Raw genomic sequence first — 23,006 nt, 5'->3', positions numbered from 1 at the left:
CACAGACACAGCCACATGCAGATGCAGACACATGCAGACGCAGACACAGCCACTTGCATGCAGACACAGCCACATGCAGACGCAGCCACATGCAGACACAGACACAGCCACTTGGAGATTCAGACACAGCCACTTGCAGACACAGACACAGCCACATGCAGATGCAGACACATGCAGATGAGACACAGCCACTTGCAGATGCAGACACAGCCACATGCAGACGCAGCCACACAGCCAGATGCAGGCGGACACAGACACAGACACATGCAGATGGAGACACAGCCACTTGCAGACACAGCCACATGCAGATGGAGACACAGCCACATGCAGATGAAGACAAAGACAAAGTAGCAGCAGCAGACGAACTCAGTGCAAGCTTATTTAACGGGTACTGATCCACAGACTGTTTGTTTCATCCATTCTAGCAGCAGCAGTTAAGCTGAACTAAAACTTTATTCCTCCAATACTTGGTAATCACATCTGAATTTTTCTCAGGACCCTTTGGCTATTCAGTCACCTTGAACTGGAAAGGACCCTTTCTCCTTTAAAGAAATCAAACTGTCAAATTATGAGTACATTTTCACTTCTTTGAGTGGCTTTTAGAAGTTGGGAAATACAATATAGAACTTTTTTTTTTATGGATAACAACTGTCCAAATTATTGAGTACATTTTAGTAAAGAATTTTGCCTTTGACTGGGCCATTCTCTGCAGAAATTATTGAATAAAATGCTTTTAAGTGTTGTGGGAATGTTGGTAAGATCCTCCTTCTCACCAAACTATGCATTTAATTTTGAAAACAACTGACCTGTCCGACATGGAGTGAATGGAATCAGCTCATAACATGTGATTCATCTGTTCTCTGGTTGGAAGACAAACACCTGAATACCTCAAAAAGATTTATGAGTTCATGATATATTAATTAGATTGGCTGTGGAGATGCTTGCGTTTATGATTTTGGCAGATTCATTGTAATACTTGAAACAAATTGTGCTGAAACATTAATGTGTGACAGATCAGAAGAATCGTTAAAGGTATCATTAATCATTAAGAATAACTATTGACCTTGATCCAGCTATTTAATAATTAATTAATTAATGATAACTTGTTTTAGCCTGTAATGGGAAGGTTTTCAGAGTTTGAAACGATGTTTGATAAATTTCAGTAGGTATCATCCAGTGAGTATGATACAATCAGTCATGCTCCCTATATTTACTAATGTTTTGGGTCAGTATATAAATTATCCCAGATATTTCTTATTACCTCAGTTTGGAGGTGTCGTCTCTGAGGTCAAGGTTGCAAGAATTAGAAAGGACATAATCGTGAATTATGCTTGCAAATCATCTAAATGTTATTGATTTATGATACAAAAAGTTTAGAACATCTCAGTGTATTACTTCATTTTTGAAGTATTTTTCAGTTAACGATAGGTATGTAATTTATATTTTGCAATTTATGTTTCTTCAAAATTTCAAAGATTTGCTATTTTGATTCTCTTAGCTGTTACATCTGTTTTGAAATAATGTGAATTTTTGTGAGATTCTGATAGTGCTTCAATTTAAATACTCCATTTCAAAACTATTCTTGTTTTGAATCAAGTAAAAATGTAGTGAAAAATGTAAAAAGTGTGAACAAGATAATATCTCTGAGTCTCTGTATTCGAACATCAACTAGTCCACGGTCACCTTTCACAAAGCAATCCTAGAGTTTTTATGTGTACATTTCAATATTGACTTGAGGTGGTGGGGTAGCCCAGTGGTTAAAGCATCCCCTCTTCATGCTATACACCCGCTGAAAAAGCGGCGTAAAACCATACTCACTCACTCAACATTGATGGAAGTCGTAACCTTTTATATGATTGCTTTGTGAAATGTGTCCGATCAGTGATCAGGGTCTTCTCAATCAGCGTAGAGCTCATCATACACATCCCTAACTGCCCAGCAATTCATCAGTTCATTGAGTCACTATAATACTGTGGTCTACATACTCCATTACCTAAACAGCTTCCTCAAAAGGCTTCATTTATATTTCATCGTGCAAGGTTTATTGGTCAGATGACCCAGGCTAAGGCCCAGTGTATTTTCAAATTGTCATCAATATGTTGAACTGTGACCAAGGCTCATGATAGCTCTGGGACATAAATAATTGAGTTTTGGTATTGATTGATATGAAATGAAATATCTGAATAACTTCAAAGGATGATATCATATGACTGGTGCCAACTGCAGTAGAAGGTTTGATAATTGTCAAATGATTAAAAATCTAATATGAGGTGGTGTTTGATCACCTGTATTCCTGTGAGCAAAGTTTACAAAACATTTTGTGGCAGACTTGGTTGATATTTCGAAATTTGATGCATCAGTGACACAAAACGATGTCCCATGAAATTCCCTAGTTTGAGTTGTATTGAGATATATTCCACTGTTTTTTAAGAACATTTGCCTTGCCTTTGTATGTGTTTGTGATGGTTGCTAGCTGTAGGGCAGGATATGCTCACCTTTTGACAAACACCTGTTGTCATCACAGGTTTAGTATTTCTAGAACACATGCTATGATGTAGCTGGGACTAAACAATGAACTGAGTGTTTTCCTGTCTTGTGATTTGGGAAATGTTTTTGTCGCTTTCATGTTTGAATAAAATCTCATAAACATTCTTGTAGTTTATTCCTTCTCAAACGTCAACTTCAAATTGTTTATGAGTTGTTGTGGAACATTGTGGTTTCTTTTCCAAATATTGAAGATTAGAACCTACATCTTTTAATATCCTTACCAGTTTTCCTTACATGTGTAATGTCAGTGGATAAACAATGGTAAACACCTTTCATCAATTCATCTCTGGGCATTTTCAATGTATGTGTGTCCACGTGTCAGAATAATAGTTATCAATACTGGATGGAAGTAAATGGCGAATTGACACAACTCATGGTATCATTGTAAGTATCGAAGCTTGTAAGAAGATATTACCATGTGATGCTTCATCTCTCAGTGTGCTATTGCTTGTGGCTCTTTGTCATCGATTGTATGGTCCTGTTACAAGAGAGGATTGATCAATTCTGAGACTTACTTAGATGGATGACATGATATATATATTTTTCCCCAAAAAGCCCTTTCTGCATGATACACTTGCTCCAACAATGATTCAGGGGTTCCCAGTTTCATTGAAGTCCCTCATTTGGTTGTCCAAAATGTCTCCAATGTTATTTCTGTGGAACATTATGAGATAAAAATTAGAAAATTGTTAACGAGTATGAGAGTATGTTTTCAGAAAGAATTAAGTGGCATGGGATAGTTCCTTCCGTAATTGAAATATGTTGATGTCTTTTTACAGCATGGGCAGCCCCTAGACACGGGCCCACCAAGGCAGACTGATTATGACATGCAGGCCCATAGACATATTGTAGATCTATATAGAGGGGAAGAAAGACCCAGTTATCACTTACTACCATGTTTAAAAACGGGCAATGGTGCAGCTGCATGTAATCAGGATTAGAGAAGTCCAATACACCTTCGTTTAATGATCCCTGGGTACTATATACAGGCCTTCCATAAGTGTATGTTCAAATGTTAGTGGTCTCTTTGGTACCATCTGCATCCCATCCACAACTGTGTGTTCAAATGTTAGTGGTCTCTTTGGTACCATCTGCATCCCATCCACAACTGTGTGTTCAAATGTTAGTGGTCCCTTTGGTACCATCTGCATCCCATCCACAACTGTGTGTTCAAATGTTAGTGGTCATCCACAACTTTGGTTACTTTGGTACCATCTGCATCCCATCCACAACTGTGTGTTCAAATGTTAGTGGTCCCTTTGGTACTGACTGCAGCCCATCCACAACTGGTCTCTTTGGTACCATCTGCATCCCATCCACAACTGTGTGTTCAAATGTTAGTGGTCTCTTTGGTACCATCTGCATCCCATCCACAACTGTGTGTTCAAATGTTAGTGGTCCCTTTGGTACCATCTGCATCCCATCCACAACTGTGTGTTCAAATGTTAGTGGTCTCTTTGGTACCATCTGCATCCCATCCACAACTGTGTGTTCAAATGTTAGTGGTCCCTTTGGTACCATCTGCATCCCATCCACAACTGTGTGTTCAAATGTTAGTGGTCCCTTTGGTACCATCTGCATCCCATCCACAACTGTGTGTTCAAATGTTAGTGGTCCCTTTGGTACCATCTGCATCCCATCCACAACTGTGTGTTCATGTTAGTGGTCTCTTTGGTACCATCTGTGTGTTCAAATGTTAGTGGTCCCTTTGGTACCATCTGCATCCCATCCACAACTGTGTGTTCAAATGTTAGTGGTCCCTTTGGTACCATCTGCATCCCATCCACAACTGTGTGTTCAAATGTTAGTGGTCCCTTTGGTACCATCTGCACCATCCCACAACTGTGTGTTCAAATGTTAGTGGTCTCTTTGGTACCATCTGCATCCCACAACTGTGTGTTCAAATGTTAGTGGTCTCTTTGGTACCATCTGCATCCCATCCACAACTGTGTGTTCAAATGTTAGTGGTCCCTTTGGTACCATCTGCATCCCATCCACAACTGTGTGTTCAAATGTTAGTGGTCCCTTTGGTACCATCTGCATCCCATCCACAACTGTGTGTTCAAATGTTAGTGGTCCCTTTGGTACCATCTGCATCCCATCCCATCCACAACTGTGTGTTCAAATGTTAGTGGTCCTTTGGTACCATCTGCATCCCATCCACAACTGTGTGTGTTCAAATGTTAACTATCTGCATCCCATCCACAACTGTGTGTTCAAATGTTAGTGGTCCCTTTGGTACCATCTGCATCCCATCCACAACTGTGTGTTCAAATGTTAGTGGTCCCTTTGGTACCATCTGCATCCCATCCACAACTGTGTGTTCAAATGTTAGTCCCTTTGGGTCCCTTTGTTCAAATGTTACCCATCTGCATCCCATCCACAACTGTGTGTTCAAATGTTAGTGGTCCCTTTGGTACCATCTGCATCCCATCCACAACTGTGTGTTCAAATGTTAGTGGTCCCTCTTTGGTACCATCTGCATCCCATCCACAACTGTGTGTTCAAATGTTAGTGGTCCCTTTGGTACCATCTGCATCCCATCCACAACTGTGTGTTCAAATGTTAGTGGTCCCTTTGGTACCATCTGCATCCCATCCACAACTGTGTGTTCAAATGTTATCTTTGGTACCATCTGCATCCCATCCCCTCAAATTAGTGGTCCCTGTCTGCATCCCATCCACAATATATGTTTTCCCTTTGGTTTTGTTATGAAATTTGAATATTAACAGAGTCTGCAGCTGTGTTGGAAATGTCCTCGCTTCAAAATACAACCAGCCGTCAATGCATCTGTTGTGTGATAACGTGTTTGTATGTGCACATTTTGGACTAGTCTTGGTTATGAATTAATGTTACATATTTCAAATAATTTCAACTTTGATGCTGCAGATATTCAAAAACATTCAGGTAGGATACAGTGGCTATTTCTTTCAAACGGATTCTCTGATATTAGACGAATAGGACCAATCACCAGCATCTCATGTTAATGTCCGTGTTCGTTAAGCATGTTGAGCATGAGCCCTGTGGACCTCAACCTGGAATGTACTGAGGAACACATGGCTGAGTTGTTAACAGAAACTGGTTATGTTATGCTGTAAGTGTAGACTTTAAAATAGAGCACCTTGAACAACAACAAAAATATCTTTGTGATTTAATCAGTATTCACTTACATATAACTGATGGTAAAACAAACAAGATGCTGTTTGTCATCATCATCACCAGTCAGTGTAGGGCTTGTTTCAGAGTCCTCAGACAGTAAAACAGTTTCTAACATATGAGTGAGTGAGTGAGTGAGTTGGGTTTTACACTGCTTTTAGCAATGTTCCAGCAGTATCACAGTGGGGAACACCAGAAATGGGCCTCACACAGTGTACGCATGTGAGGAATCGAGTCAGGGTGACGAGCGAACGCATTAACCGCTAGGCTACCCCATCCCCCCCTTATAACATGTGGGTTGAAGCGACAGACTCTGTTTTACTTGTTTTGATTGGGCTACCTCAGTCACACCTGGACTGCCTTTTTCATTTATTCATTTGCAAATATTTTTTGAAACCAAATAAGAGTCACATGCCAATTTTTATTCTGTATTAGTTATTAGACTACTACAGACATAATATATTTACCCACATGTTTACAATGTGTGAAGTCCATTCCTGGTGTTACTGCCATGATATTGCTGGAATATTGCTAAAAGCAGCGTAAAACTATACTCACTCACTCATAATATCATTAATCAGTATCATTTTTCAAGTATCGCTAAAGATGGATTATGGTCCAGAATGCAATGCAGTTTCAGTTTGATTTAATGAACAAAGTGTGGCGAAATGAAGTAAGTTTAAACTATTTGGACAAAAACCTAAGCCATCAGGGCCCCCTTTGAAGCTTATTCTGTGGAACCATTTCAAAAGAGCTAAATGTCTACGACTGTGCACTCACCTAAAGTGAACAGTCCCAATACAAATCATAAAAAATCTCTGCAAGTGTGCCCGACTTCCGAGTTTGGGCCCAAGGCATCACAAATGTAAATAGTAATATTCCATATTGATCCTTTGTGTAATACAGTTTGTTCAGATCATGGTTATCTTTTCTTGGTCTGATGGTGACCTTGCCCTTTGTATGAAGCTGTCACACACACATTGTGCAAAAGAGTTGATTTTCACATCTTCAATATAGGGTCATAAATTAACATGAATGTCTTTGGTGAGCATTCTGATTTCCCGCCTCCAGGAAGGAAATGGCTAGGGGCAGGATGTAAATTAATGTGAAAGGAAACCATACAATTTTTATTGCACAGCCGGATAGTGGTTATGCAAGTTACTGACTGGTGGCCTAAGGTTCAAAGCACAGCACTGTTTGACTTTTTTAGTATTCTCACAGTTGTTCTGCATACTTAAGGAATTACCGAGTAACTGAATTACCTGTAACTGAAGAAGTCCTGACCAAAATACCTCGAGCATTGCGGCTGTAATGGTAGGACATGGAATCCTGTGGTGAGCAGCCCAGATCTGTTTCCTCTCTGGCAGGATGGAAAGTACATTGTCACATGGGGTTGTCAAGCATCTATGCACTCAGTGCATGGACAGACAAGATGTATCAATTGTCAGTACTGATTGCTGCAGACAAGAGGAAGGTAGCATATGTACAACGAAAATGTTTTATATGGTTTCACAGAAATTAATACAGATTGGAGGCCAGCACATGCCAGGCATATTCAGCGTATTTGTGGATTGTTTGTCCAGGAAGATACAGGTTGTATGGACAGCATGGTGACTACTAGTATATTCCCAAATGTGGATATCCAAGTGGATAATGGCAACTAACGACTCCACATCTCGAGTGTCTCAGCTCCAAGTTCCCTGTGTGTCGGTCCAGTTCTGGATTGGGACAGGAAGACCGAGTTTGTATGTTCCCCACTACAAGACTGAGATGAAATATAAGAATGGGGCTTGGACTGTGTAGTCTTGATTTAATGTGAAGTGATGGAGGCATGTGCTTCCCCCTTATATCATCTCAACACCTTCTGGAGGGGCGGTGTGGTAGCCTAGTGGTTAAAGCATTGGCTCATCACGCAAAAGGCTCGGGTTCAATTCCCCACATGGGTACAATGTGTGAAGCCCATTTTTGGTGTCCCCCACCATTATATTTCTGGAATAATGCTGAAAGCGGCGTAAAACCATACTCACTCACTCAGTTTACACCTGGAAGGTTCCATACTATTCTGGATTGGTCTATGCTGTTTTCAGAGTCCAGATTACACTTGGATCCAAAAGTATCAAAATATAGTAACTTCCACTCCACTGCTGACATGAGATCGTTATATATTTCTGACAACTTATTGTTGTTAACACACAATATTATGAGCTTCTACTGAATCTAAACAGAAACAATACAATGCAGTTACAACATTGTTTAACATTGAATTACACTGCAAGTACTTGTTATAGTTAATGTGTTCTCTACGTATCACACATTATGTGTATTGGCTTTGTGTACCTTTGATAAAGCCTTGAGAACAAGACAAATGAATTAGCAGCTAGGTATTACCTTAAGACAATTGTTGATTGTGTTTTCATCAGTAGGGAGGTGGTATATTAGGATTTATATCATCTCTACCATGTGTTGTCAGTATAGTCTAGCAGTGAGTCAATAATGGGATTTCTTGTTTCAGAGTGAGACCCCCTTGGTTTGCCAGTACATACAAGGTCAAGGGATGACTGACCCAAATCAACTTCTATCTTCGGTGAAGAGGAAAGATGAGAAGCAACAGGCACAGTAGGTTTACACATGTCTTTTGTCACTCTAGAAATCTGCTCTAAGGCTTCTGTAAGGAAGTATTTGTCTTAAGCTACCCGACTCATGTTTAGTGGGTGAGCCTTGTAGTTGCACAGTCTGTTCTACATGCAAGGTGGGGCGGTAGGGTAACCTAGTGGTTAAAGCGTTCTCTCATCACGCTGAAGACCCAGGTTCGATTCCCCACAATACATTATGGGTTCAATATGTGCAGCCCAGTTCCGGTGTCCCCTGCCGTGATATTGCTGGAATATTGCCAAAATCACCGTAAAACTAAATTCACTCACTCACTCACATGCAAAGGCCTGGGTTCTGTTCTCAGTATCGGTACATTTTAAGAAACCCGTTCCTGTTGTACCTTGATCATCTTATACCTGGAATGTTCCTAACTTTTTGGGTAGAAACCAGACATTTCACCTTCAAATTATTGTTTGCTGCTTGGACTCCCAGATTCTATGTGACACTCTAGCATGAAAGATATCTGCTTCAAAGACAAAAATATCTGGAGAAAACTCTCAGGTGGCTTGTATATTCTTAGGGAAGAAGGCTCACCTACTCACAATATTTAGTTTTGTGAAAGTACACATGTTGTCTTTTTCAGCTTGAAGACTTTGATTTTGTTTTGTTGTGTTTTATCCCTTTCTTTGAGCTCTTATTAATTTCTTGACTGCTGATGTGTTAAAGTTTTGTAAATACTTGACTATGCACCTGAACTTGAACTGGGCTGTCCATATTTTTTCCGTGTTTCCCATCTCCAACCCTTCCTGAAGTTTCATTCCAACAAAAAAATATAAAAGATTTTCTTGTCTTGATTTTCCTACCCACTATGGAAGTTAATGCCCTGGGCCTAGATTTTCGAAGCTCCTTAGTGCTAAGATAGTCATAAGTACCATACATTAACATTAACTTATGACTATCTTAGCGCTAAGAGAGCTTCGAAAATCTAGGCCCAGATGTAATAAAAAAATACCCCTACTCTTGTACACACATTAAACACAAGTGAGCTTGATCTTTCTTCATCTACATTTATTTAACAAATGTTTCTGAAGCAATGTGATGAAATCTGCATCATAAATGTATTCATGACTATTACCAAGTGATTGAAATATGAAAATTTTCATAAAATAATTTAAACAATCAGTGAAAAACATTGTTTTATGTATCTTTTTCATATTTTTCCCGCTCTTTTTGTGGTAGAAGTATGAGTGAGTGAGTGAGTGAGTGAGTGAGTGAGTGAGTTGGGTGGTACACCACTTTTTGCAAAATTTCCAGCAATATCACGGCTGGGGACCCCAGAAAGGGGCTTCACAGGTAGAGGTAGGAGATGGAAACACATGAAAAAAATATGTAAGGCCCTACAGGGTTTGAATGCAAAATTATTTAAATGCTATAGATAACTACATTGCTTCAGATGAAGTCTTGTATGGAGTAAACAGGAGATTGTCCTACGACTAATGTAAATGTAAAGTTCGCACAATAAGATGACTAGACATGATTATTTGCAATATTGACCGTATTTACTGTTATGCTAGATGTTTTGTATATGCAGTCAATAACATTATCCTGTGATATTTTCTTGTAAAATAACCGAGGAATAGTGTTCATGTGTGTTTCAGGGGATTAAGTTAAAATACTCAATGAAATAACTCAGATGATGGTTAACTCCATGATCAGGACTGACTGAATGACTGACTGACTGAGTTTTTTTGGTTTTACGCCGCTTTTAGCAATATTCCAGCAACATCACGGCCACGGACACCAGAAATGGGCTTCACACATTGTACCCATGTGGGGATTCGAACCCGTGTCTTTGGTGTGATGAGCCAACGCTTTGACCACTTGGCTACCCCATCGCCCCCCATGATCAGGAGTTGACTCTGTTGTGTGTATTGAAGCTGAAATGAACTTTTTTGAGGTTTAGCTCTGTTGTTGCCCCAGGTATGTTGTGTATATACCTGAAAATATTCCTTATTTGGTATATAAGTGGTTAGTTAATACAAGTGGAACAATCCATGAAGATTTGTGTTAGAAATGGTCTTCAGCAACCCATAGTAGTGACTAACAAGATTGCTTGGACAGGCTCCCTGACTTGGTTGACACATGTCATCATATCCCAGTTGCATGAATCGATGTTCATGATATTGATCACCGGATTGTCAGGTCCAGATTCGATTATTTACAGATTGTTGCCATATAGCTGTAATATTGCTGAGTGCTGCATAAAATAACAAATAAACAAGTAGAACAATTGGAGGGAGGATCTGCTGTTTTAGATCCTCAGAACCATCAGAGGGAAAAGCAAAATATTGACTTTCTAATGTTAAACATATATCCTTTAATGTATATTTATCATATATCGCCATGTATACGGTGAGTTTTTCTCATGTGAAATGAGGGGGCTGAGAAAGGGGTTGCCTGATATGTGGTGTAGAAGATCTGGCATTTTTTCAAGCTGTTTCGCTAAAATGAGCCTCACCTCGCTCCTGAAAAAATCAATATCTGTCAGGAAATATTCGGAAGTAAGCAAATGTAGGATCATCTCAAATAGGCTGTTACATATTTTGTTATTAATGGCTGTCATCTGATCATGTCTACTGTATCTAAGAGTGAGTTGAGGTGATTAGCCAATTCGATCACATACGATTTTGCCGAAAGTACTGCTTTTGATTTTGGGGAAAAAGCAAAACATGTTATAATGATAATAATAATGAGAAGTCTTATAATGCGCTAATCTCCGCGAAACAAAGCATGCTCAAAGCGCTAACACCGTGGGCCTAGATTTTCGAAGCTCTCTTAGCGTTAAGATAGTCGTAACTTAATGTTAATGGATGGCATTTACGACTATCTTAGAGCTAAGAGAGCTTCGAAAATCTAGGCCCTGATTATTATTATCCCGGATAGCCCCGGATAAGTGTGTTCGTTGAACACCAAGATGTTTATTTTTACGTGAAACTAAAAATAAAGTAGTTCCACAACAGCATTAAATGACATTGTAGGGCATTATCATCAAGAAGTCGTATCAGTCCCCAACTCAACGAAGACTCTTGATCCTGATGAGATGTCGAGTTTAACGTGAGGTTGGTTAATCACACCTTGTGCCATGAAGGCCTTAAGTCCAGTACTAAATTCTTGAAGTGAATGAGTTGGGCTTAATGCTGATTGTGACACTATTCAGATAATATAACACTGAGTCACTCAGTGTTGGAAGAAGGCTGAAGTGAATGAGTTGGGCTTCATGGTGATTGTGACACTATTCAGATAATATGACACTACCTCACTCAGTGTTGGAAGAAGGCTGAAGTGAATGAGTTGGGCTTCATGCTGATTGTGACACTATTCAGATAATATGACACTACCTCACTCAGTGTTGGAAGAAGGCTGAAGTGAATGAGTTGGGCTTCATGCTGATTGTGACACTATTCAGATAATATGACACTACCTCACTCAGTGTTGGAAGAAGGCTGAAGTGAATGAGTTGGGCTTCATGCTGATTGTGACACTATTCATATAATATGACACTACCTCACTCAGTGTTGGAAGAAGGCTGAAGTGAATGAGTTGGGCTTCATGCTGATTGTGACACTATTCAGATAATATGACACTACCTCTGGAAGAAGGCTGGGAAGTGAATGAGTTGGAGAAGCTCAGTGTTGTGACACTATTCCTGATTGTGACACTATTAATATGACACTCGAGTGTTGGAAGAAGGCTGAACCTGACACACCTCACTCAGTGTTGGAAGAAGGCTGAAGTGAATGAGTTGGGCTTCATGCTGATTGTGACACTATTCAGATAATATGACACTACCTCACTCAGTGTTGGAAGAAGGCTGAAGTGAATGAGTTGGGCTTCATGCTGATTGTGACACTATTCAGATAATATGACACTACCTCACTCAGTGTTGGAAGAAGGCTGAAGTGAATGAGTTGGGCTTCATGCTGATTGTAACACTATTCAGATAATATGACACTACCTCACTCAGTGTTGGAAGAAGGCTGAAGTGGGGCAAGTGTCAGACATTTACCAGTTTGTTAGACCCAAGAATGGTAGTGGTGCTGACAAACCCACAAACTTAATCAGGTTGAAGCAGAATTTCAATCCAGTCTTGGATATAATTCGTAACTACTCGTCCCTTTTCATAACCTGAATGAAGACTCGTACCCGTCTCGTAGCCATTTTACTGAACTTGACTCTGTCTGAGCGTAAAAGCGCAAAGAGAAAGAAATAGTCTAGTCGCCAAACTATTTTAAAGGGCATGTAACTCTAGTTTACTTTGAAAACACACATGGCATCCATGCCAAGGAAATTATCTCAAAAGGTGTGTTTAACATGCTTAAATACTTTCCTTCACCATAATGTTAATATATCCTGGATATAAAAATTCAGGAAACCCAGAAGAACTATGCAATAATTATAATATACTTAAAGTGTCTGGGAAAAAATTATGCAAGCCGAAGTGAAATATATTTCAACTAACTATTTTGACCCAATGTCTTCTCTACATACACGCTCTCTGATTGGCTGGGGGAATATTTCTCCCGTACATGGCTATGAGAGGGGTACGAGTCTACTTTCAAGTTACGGAAAGGGACGAATATAGTCTGTTTGGCTCAAAAGCGGACCGATGAATTGCAATCTAACACGAAAACTAATAAACATATAATACTCAATGAAAGGGGCAGTGGGGTAGCCTAGTGGTTAAAGCGTTGGCTCGTCACGCCGAAGACCCGGGTTCGATTCCCCACATGGGCACAATGTATTAAGCCCATTTCTGGTGTTCCCCGCCGTGATATTGCTGGAATATTGCTACAAGCGGCGTAAAACCAAACTCAGTCAGTCAGTACTCAATGAAACGCTGATCATAATCAAAACATCAGACCAACTCTGTGATTTGTTTGCAGAATTTATGTTCTAAAATTAAAAAAGTTGTTTAACAAACTATCATTAAAATTTTGACACAGTTCACCATTTGTTACGAGGGAGGAGTGCAGAGAAAGGGACAGCCAGGTGTTAGAGAAGCACGTGCACAAGTGCCGACAACGTTATTGATTCATTAACTTGTGCTGTGCCGTCTCCATCCTTTCTCGCACACCTGGCTGTCCCTTTCTCTGCACTTGTCTCTCGTAACAAAATAGTTAATTGTGTCGATATTTTAATGATAGTTTGTTAAACAACTTTTTTATTTTTAGGACATAAATTCTGCAAAAAACTCACAGAGTTGGTCTGAGGTTTTGATTATGATCAGTGTTTCATTGAGTATTTTATGTTTATTAGTTTTCGAGTTAGATTGCAATTCATTGGTCCGCTTTTGAGCCAAACAGACTATAGTTATGAATGTCATGGTTTTCTGAACATGACCAAGGGAGGCAACTCTGTATGGGGAATTGCAGTGCTGCAGATGTCCATTCTATTCTCAGAGTAACACTCTAGGTGATACTTACACATTGTGTGCTGGAGCCTCATCATTCTATTGTGAGAAGAGGAATGGCAGTTTAATTGCGAGGTACCTAATATATTGTGTTACCACTTATTCAAAATCTGTCGGACCAATGACTGTTCAGCAATTAGTTTATGAGTGAGGTCACATGGATCATTGGATATCAGAACATGGAAAAGATATTGCAATAAATATTGTTTGAAAACCATATTGCAGTATACCAGGCTAATGATTATGTATATCTGATTTCAGCACTCTATGATATGAAGAGTGCATAACTCGCTGAATTCATAGAATCGCCCTCCATTCATGTGTGAAAACATCAGAGATGTGAAATCATCTTTTGTGTGATGCCATGTGTGTGTTCAGATTACTTGCTGAAACGGCATCATTGGTTGAAGCTTCAGTTTGTCTGCGTGAAGAAGAGGTCAATGTTTCTTGGGCACCTTCTTCACGGAAGTGTTTGTTAATTAATGTATGGGGGGCTGTGGTTTAAGTGTTCCCTCGTCTACGCAGAAGCTTGTGTTCGATTCCCCACATGGGTACAATGTGTGAAGCCAATTTCCGGTGTCCCCCGCTGTGATATTGCTGGAATTTTGCTAAACGATATAATCACTCACTCACTAAACAATGAAAGCAAAGGTCATGAGAAAACAAAACTTTTTTACTTCTAAACCACGAAGAATACAAACAAAACTGGTCACACATCAAACTTGGCTTTCCAATACAATGTCATTTCTCGAGCCTTTATGTGAAACATGAAATTTCAAAAATATTTTGTTTAGTACTAATAACAAGTTATATGGATGTGCCCAAGAATAATTTCATTTTTGGTTTTATCTTTTATTTATGTTGACCACCAAGCAGGTGTATATATTCAGGTGTGTTTGAGGAACATGGTAGTGTGTTATGTATGCAAACCCACTTTTAAGTGTTGATGATACTGAATCAAAAGATGTTGAAAATGGTAGTTGTTGCTACCCTTGCTGTTGCTACACCTGGGGTATTGCTGTATCTAGGTCTAGCACTATAAAACTGGCAATCATATGAACAGGTAGAAGCAGCAGCAAGCACATACAGACTCGTATGTGCGGTAATCTTGACTGAGATGTCAAGCCATTGTCACTTCACCTGACCTCACCTTACTTTTAGCTGTAAAGACCCCGGTTAGAATTAGTCTTCAGTAACCCATGCTTGTCGTAAAAGGTGACTAATGGGATCGGGTGGTCAGGCTCACTGACTCATGTCTTTGTATTCCAATTGTGTAGATTGATGCTTTTGCTGTAGATCACTGGATTGTCTGGTCCAGACTCGATTATTTACAGACTGCCGCCATATAGCTCGAATATTTCTGAGTGAGGTGAAAACTAAAAATCAAAACTCCTTACCTCACTAATCAGAACATTTTAACTGGTTAGTGTTTGTGTTGTTTAGACATCTCCACTTTCATTGTATGTACATCTGTGTCTTAATGCATCACATTTGTTACACATGTTACAACTGGGTCAGGCGAGTACTCTGAATAATGGTTTTCCATTTTGTGTCATGAACAAAGTATTGTGAAACAGATCATGACTTGGTTCATGTAGTCAGTCCAGGCTGTACATAGAAAGCTTTGTTGAAAATAAGCTTGTGAATCCTGTTCCTGGTGATGCCTGTGCTTGGTTCACAGCAAGAGTCATACACAAGATATTTTCTTTTATTACCCACCTGTGGAAGATACTGCATTGTAATATTTTTAGGGCAATATTACACTAGTGTTATACCGCTAGACATATGACGTCATAATGGTTTACACTTATGATGTCACAATGCTAATACCTCTGTCACAATGGTATTAGACCTTGCTTGATTCACGGAAAGCTGAGTGTCATCACACTTTAGGCAATTTCTATCAATTTATGTTGGAGAGTAATAGAATACTTAACTTGCTTCTGTGAAATAATATTTCACTTGTTTGATACCAAATCATTAACTTTTTTAATAAAAAATTAATGGTATTACATAGAGTTCGTTTAGTCTCCTCTCTCTCTATATTTGCATAACACATTCTTCCTGATAATAACAGCTCAAAGAGGCTCTGTATATTACATATAGATAACCTGTGAAGGTCTGGGTTAGAATGTACCTTCAGTAGCCCATGCTTGTTGTAAGAGGCGACTAACGGCTGGGTGGTCAGGCTCGCTGGCTTGGTTGACACATGTCATCGGTTCCCAATTGCGCAGATTGATGCTCATGCTGTTGATCACTGGATTGTCTGGTCCAGACCGATTATTTACAGACTGCAGCCATATGATATAGCTGGAATATTGCTGAGTGCAGCGTAAAACTGAACAGTCGGTCACTCACTCTACATATAGACATTGTATTTTGTATATAGACAAGTATTAAAATCATTACTGTGTGCACATGGATATCATCATATGATAGTGAAGTGTGTAAGATGTCGCTTAAAAGTATAAATATATATTTTCAAATACAAAGTTATTAAAGGTTCTTGTTCACAATTTATCCATTAATCCCAAAAAATCTTTTTTGTAATATTTTATTTCCTGTCTCACCATAACGACTCTGGCATTGGACCTTAATATCCGCTACAACGATTTGTACATTTTGACCAAGCAGTACAAAATCAAAATGACTGGACTGGCGAAGTAATCTAATCACTCCAAGCCTTATTAACTTGCTGCCATATAGCTGTGATGATAAAACATCTGGGCAGATTCGCCATCGAATCCTAATCAACCAATGTAAGGTGTCGGTGGTGCTAAATTTGGCTACGGTTTTCACAACCAATAAACCCAATAAGGATTCAGGGTAAGAGTATTATCACTGGATTGTCTGGTCACGTCCATCATGTAGTTGGAATATTTTAAAGTGTGGCTTTGAAGAACAAACAACCAGTTCAACTGTTACCAGCCTGATACATGTTGGACATGTGAACAACAATAAGATGTTTCCATGGAAGCGATACATACAACACGTCGATATCACACTGTACGTTGTTGCATTGAAGTGACTGTCAACCTGTTTTGTATTCTCATATTGCATGTTTCTGTGAATAGGAATTCTTTGCTGAACATCAGATATATATTTTCATAATCCATGCATTCCACTGGAAATTGTTCAAAATCATGTCTAATAATGTTTTGTCTTAAAATGAACAATTTCATAAAATGTCTATGAAATTATGAAATGGTTTGTCACATTCCTTCTTAAGTATGATAGTAAATGACCCTATCTAGGATCTGGGGCCAAGATTTTCAAAGCTCTCGTAGCACTAAGAGAATTGTAAGTTAATGTTAATGCACGTCACTAACGACTATCTTAGCACTAAGAGAGCTTCGAAAATCTAGGCCCAGAGACCTGTTCGAAATGGTGGTCAGTAACCCATGCTTGTTGTCACAGGCGATTAATGTGATCAGAAGGTCAGGCTCGCTAGCTTGGTTGACACATGTCAACGGATCCAAATCGCATAGATCGATGCTCATGCTGTTGATCACTGGATTATCTGGTCCAGACTCGATTATTTACAGACTGCCACCATATAGCTGGAATATTGCTGAGTGCTGCATTAAACTACAACCCAACCAACCCACCAAGGATCCAGATATTATCAATCAGTCAGTATCTTAGTACAGTGCACAATCATAGACTGAAGTTTTGTTGCAAGAGAAACATAGTCAACAATGTGAGAACAAAATGTAGTGCTGGCTTTTGTGTGCACTCAGTTCCTGTAGTGCTGGCTTTGTGTGGCCAATTCCTGTAGTGATGGCTTTGTGTGCAGCCAGTTCCTGTAGTGATGGCTTTGTATGTGGCCAGTTCCTGTTTTGATGGCTTTGTGTGCAGCCAGTTCTTGTAGTGATGGCTTTGTGTGCAGCCAGTTCCTGTAGTGATGGCTTTGTGCGCAGCCAGTTCCTGTAGTGATGGCTTTGTGTGCAGCCAGTTCCTGTAGTGATGGCTTTGTGCGCAGCCAGTTCCTGTAGTGATGGCTTTGTGTGCAGCCAGTTCCTGTAGTGATGGCTTTGTGTGCAGCCAGTTCCTGTAGTGATGGCTTTGTGTGCAGCCAGTTCCTGTAGTGATGGCTTTGTGTGCAGCCAGTTCCTGTAGTGATGGCTTTGTGTGCAGCCAGTTCCTGTAGTGATGGCTTTGTGTGCAGCCAGTTCCTGTAGTGATGGCTATGTGTGCAGCCAGTTCCTGTAGTGGTGGCTGTGTGTGCAGCCAGTTCCTGTAGTGGTGGCTGTGTGTGCCAGCTGTAGTTTGTGTGCAGCCAGTTCCTGTAGTGATGGCTATGTGTGCAGCCAGTTCCTGTGCAGCCAGTTCCTGTAGTGATGGCTTTGTGTGCAGCCAGTTCCTGTAGTGATGGCTTTGTGTGCAGCCAGTTCCTGTAGTGATGGCTTTGTGTGCAGCCAGCCTGTAGTGATGGCTTGTGTGCAGCCAGTTCCTGTAGTGATGGCTCTGTGTGCAGCCAGTTGCTGTAGTGATGGCCTGTGTGCAGCCAGTGATGGCTTTTTGTGTGCAGCCAGTTGCTGTAGTGATGGCTTTGTGTGCAGCCAGTTCCTGTAGTGATGGCTGTGTGTGCAGCCAGTTCCTGTAGTGATGGCTGTGTGTGCAGCCAGTTCCTGTAGTGATGGCTTGCAGCCAGTTCTGTAGTGATGGCTGTGTGTGCAGCCAGTTCCTGTAGTGATGGCTGTGTGTGCAGCCAGTTCCTGTAGTGATGGCTGTGTGTGCAGCCAGTTCCTGTAGTGATGGCTTTGTGTGCAGCCAGTTCCTGTAGTGATGGCTTTGTGTGCAGCCAGTTCCTGTAGTGATGGCTTTGTGTGCAGCCAGTTGCTGTAGTGATGGCTTTTGTGTGCAGCCAGTTCCTGTAGTGATGGCTTTGTGTGCAGCCAGTTCCTGTAGTGATGGCTTTGTGTGCAGCCAGTTCCTGTAGTGATGGCTTTGTGTGCAGCCAGTTCCTGTAGTGATGGCTTTGTGTGTAGCCAGTTGCTGTAGTGATGGCTTTGTGTGCAGCCAGTTCCTGTAGTGATGGCTTTGTGTGCAGCCAGTTCCTGTAGTGATGGCTTTGTGTGCAGCCAGTTCCTGTAGTGATGGCTTTGTGTGCAGCCAGTTGCTGTAGTGATGGCGTTGTGTGTAGCCAGTTGCAGCCAGTTGGCTTTGTGTAGTAGTGATGGCTTTGTGTGCAGCCAGTTGCTGTAGTGATGGCTTTGTGTGCAGCCAGTTGCTGTAGTGATGGCTTTGTGTGCAGCCAGTTGCTGTAGTGATGGCTTTGTGTGCAGCCAGTTGCTGTAGTGATGGCTTTGTGTGCAGCCAGTTCCTGTAGTGATGGCGTTGTGTGCAGCCAGTTCCTGTAGTGATGGCGTTGTGTGCAGCCAGTTCCTGTAGTGATGGCTTTGTGTGAAGCCAGTTCTTGTAGTGATGGCTCTGTGTGCAGCCAGTTGCTGTAGTGATGGCGTTGTGTGTAGCCAGTTGCTGTAGTGATGGCTTTGTGTGCAGCCAGTTGCTGTAGTGATGGCTTTGTGTGTAGCCAGTTCCTGTAGTGATGGCGTTGTGTATAGCCAGTTGCTGTAGTGATGGCTTTGTGTGTAGCCAGTTCCTGTAGTGATGGCATTCACTTACCCGCTCACTTGCCTTTGGTGTCACCTTCAGAAAATGACTTTGTTCTAAAGATATCTCTGTACACCTAGCAGTAGATGGGTACCAAGTAGTATAAGATGGATATATGGTTGTTAACCTGCTAGCACCTCATAGACAAATTGGGATGTATGCCCTAAGGAAGCTAGGAATGAAAATAGAGTGCACACTGACCCACTGACCAGGGCAAGAGTAATAGAGCACTTTGAGCTTACCCTAGCGTGGTGCACAAATCAGCACTGTATGACATTTCATTTGTCCATGGATCCTGATGGTAACACATGACTCCAGCATCTAGTTCCGATGTGTTTTATGTATTGTGTCTGTATCAGGCTGCAATCCTGTACTACTGTATTGTATCATGAAGATGTATTAACCTGAGATGACAGATTTTTCAAATTACTAAGGACAGTACTGGTATGTTTTTCTGCTTCCGAGTGACATGTTGTATTGTTCATCTGATAATGACAGTCTGAGATGGCCACTCAGTCTATGTTTTCTGATCCTGAGTGGCAGGTTGTGGCCATTTTTCCTATTAACTGAATCAAACTGTTGTTCATTTGCAGGATTAGTGTGGAATGGGAAACAAGTGCTATTTCTATAATATTATCGTATTCAGCTGAAGTTCATTACATATGTGATAATATATTGTTAATGACAGGGCCAGAGGTTGTCATGGAGACAGAAATTGTTCTTTCCCTGTGAACAGGAAGCTCATCAACATGTTAATGATTGAATGACATCAAGATTAATGTTTCCAAAAAACAGGAGGAGTATTTTCAAAGGTATTCAGATCAGTTATTATTATGTCAGATACATTTAGACTGACTGACTGAGTTTATTATTATGTCACACATTATTATGTAAACCAGATACATTTGGAACACAGTGTGGGCAGAGTTGACCTAATGCTGCAATACTAGTTGCTTCTGATGGATCTACAAACAATCAGTGATCATGGGTTCGAATCCCAGGGTCCCGTTTCACAAAGCTCTCATAAGCCTAAGATCTCGTAACTTTCCGTAGCATTCCTACCTCCTATGCTCCTAACATTGACTTACGTTACTCATAGCGGTACGAGGGCTTTGTGAAAGTGGGCCCAGATTTGTCCTGCTCACAGTTCAAAGTTTGCCAGCACCATTTCCGTGTTTGAAGGTGGGGTGGGTTGGCTTAGTGGTTAAAGTGTCCGCTTGTCACCCTGATGACCCGGGTTCGAAAACCCAAATGGGTACAGTGTATGAAGTTAAAATAGTTAACATCTAAATCATATATCACTTGGGGATTACCTCCCTTGTCAAACTACCCGTGAAGGTCCGGGTTAGAACTGATCTTCAGCAACCCATGCTTGTCGTAAGAGGCGACTAATGGGATTGGGTGGTCAGGCTCGCTGACTTGGTTTTCACATGTCATCGTATCCCAGTAGTGTAGATCGATGCTCATGCTGTTGATAACTGGATTGCCTGGTCCAGACTCGATTATGTACAGACTGCTGCCATATAGCTGGAATATTGCTGAGTGTGGCATAAAACTAAACTCACTCACTCACCTTGTCAAACTGGGATATCCCTGAAATACTGTTTAAAGCAGCATTCAACCTCACTCACTCCTGAAATAAACTTTTAGTAATTTTTTTTTATGACATTTGCATGATATACAAGTTTTCCATTGACTGAGAGGCGAGTCACTTGTCTGTTAAACATGCATGTATGGGTATCATTTATGCTTCTTTATGAGACTTTATTCTTGTAACATAAACACTGACTGACAACTTCCACACTCTTGGGGAACCCTGTGGGAATTACAGAATTGTTGTTTCTTCAATTCAAGGCCACAGTTTTGCATACATTGAGAAATGTTTTCTATAGCCCATCCTAGTGAACAAAATGTAGAAATACATGCACAGTCTATCATCTCGATCTTTGCATATAGTCGTAGATTGATGCTCATGCTATTGACCACTGGATTGTCTGGTCCAGACTCTATTATTTACAGACTGCCGCCATATAGCTGGAGTGAGGCGTTAAACAACAAACTAACCATCTTTGCATATAGAGCCAGTGATAATCAACAACATTGTAAATCAATATATTTTATTTCAGTATCTGTTTGGTGAGTCTATACAATCGCCTTTGAATGATTAGCAAACTGATCAATGATGACTAACACGATCTCCACAGGATACATCCTCTGTCACGTTGATCATGTCCGACATTTTAAGTAAATGTATTTCAATACATTTGTCACTGCTTCTGCTGCAGTGGGGTAGCCTAGTGGTTAGAGTGTTCACTCGTCACGCTGAAGGGCCGGGTTGGGTTCCCCACATGCATACAATGTGTGAAGCCCATTTCTGGTGTCCCCTGCCATGATATTGCTGGAATATTGCTAAAAGTGGTGTAAAACCATACTCACTCTCACCAACTCACTCACTCACTCACTCATTCACTCACTGCTTCTCTCGGTCATTCTTAACAGACATTTCTGGATGATATGAGTGACGTTGTAACCAATCTACACAGGATACAATTGTAGACTAAGATTTGCATGCATGTCTTCACGTCACCTGTCACTTGGGAGAATTATATTTTTCTGACAATACAGTTAATTGTTGCTTGGATGTCAGTGTACACGTGAAGTCACACATACTAAATGAGGTAATATGCAAAATTTCAATATAAAAAAATAAGATTAAAAAGATTTGCCTCGTGTGATGAACTCATGGAAATTGAGTCTTTCTAGGAGGCCCAAAATTGTGTGAAGGTTGTGTTAAGCATAGTTTTTTCTGATCATAGTATTGAAATTCTTTTGGGTATTAAATCTGGGATAGTTTTACTGAATCACAGGTAGATCATGCGAGAAGGTGCACAGCTGATTCCTATGTCCAGCATATTACTTCGTAGTATTCTGTCGCTATCGATGAAACCTGGAGCCTATGTGAGCAGACATTAATAAATATAATTGACCAGGACTATACAGGATTAATGGTATACCACAAAAGCTTTTTCAATGATACATATTACTACTTATATATGTATACTAGGATATTGGGTGAAAGGTTATACCAAACAATTTGTGATGATCATTTGACCTAAAATCTACTTAGGTCATTAACCTGTATTTTTGAACATCTAAAAACCTAAGTTCTGTTTAAGGGTTGATACCTCTAATGTAGGCCTACAAAATGTCTGAACGTGCAGATTCTGTGATGTATTTTGACACCTTAACATGTTCATCTTATTTCTAGTGTTTCCGATAACTTGATCTATCATATAAAATGCTGCACACTAAAATGTATATCACTGTTAAATAACTTGACAATACCTGCCGTTTTCTCGATTGTCAGTTTCTTGATGTCGGTGACACTTGTATGACCAGGGTGCAAAATAGTTTCCAAATTTTGCTAGCCAGTGAAAAAGTTACTAGCCCTCAAAATATTTCAGAAGCCCGAAATTTTTAGTGTAGAACGTAAGCTTAAGATTACAAAAAATAGATGAGAATAAGATATTGTCGACATGACATGGGTTTCATCATTAAGCTGCTAATATGATGAACATTTTTATCAGGCCATTATCCTGCATGATTTAAAAGTGTATTATAACGT

General features: G+C 40.3%; 1 protein-coding gene across 1 annotated transcript in view; it reads left to right on the top strand.

Moving 5' to 3' along the window:
• The window catches only part of LOC124256485 (nuclear receptor coactivator 2-like), a 166,448-nt gene that overhangs the window by 42,646 nt on the left and 100,796 nt on the right, over positions 1-23,006 (top strand). Inside the window, 1 exon segment of the mRNA XM_046690473.1 lies at positions 8,216-8,319. Coding sequence (XP_046546429.1) covers positions 8,258-8,319 — 62 coding nt within the window. The 5' untranslated portion in view covers positions 8,216-8,257.

This window comes from Haliotis rubra, unplaced genomic scaffold, assembly GCF_003918875.1.
Source record: "Haliotis rubra isolate DU_JTF1 unplaced genomic scaffold, ASM391887v1 Scf63, whole genome shotgun sequence".
NCBI lineage: Eukaryota > Metazoa > Mollusca > Gastropoda > Lepetellida > Haliotidae > Haliotis > Haliotis rubra.
Note: the sequence above shows the minus strand (reverse complement) of the source record. Positions and strands in the feature narration are given on the sequence as shown.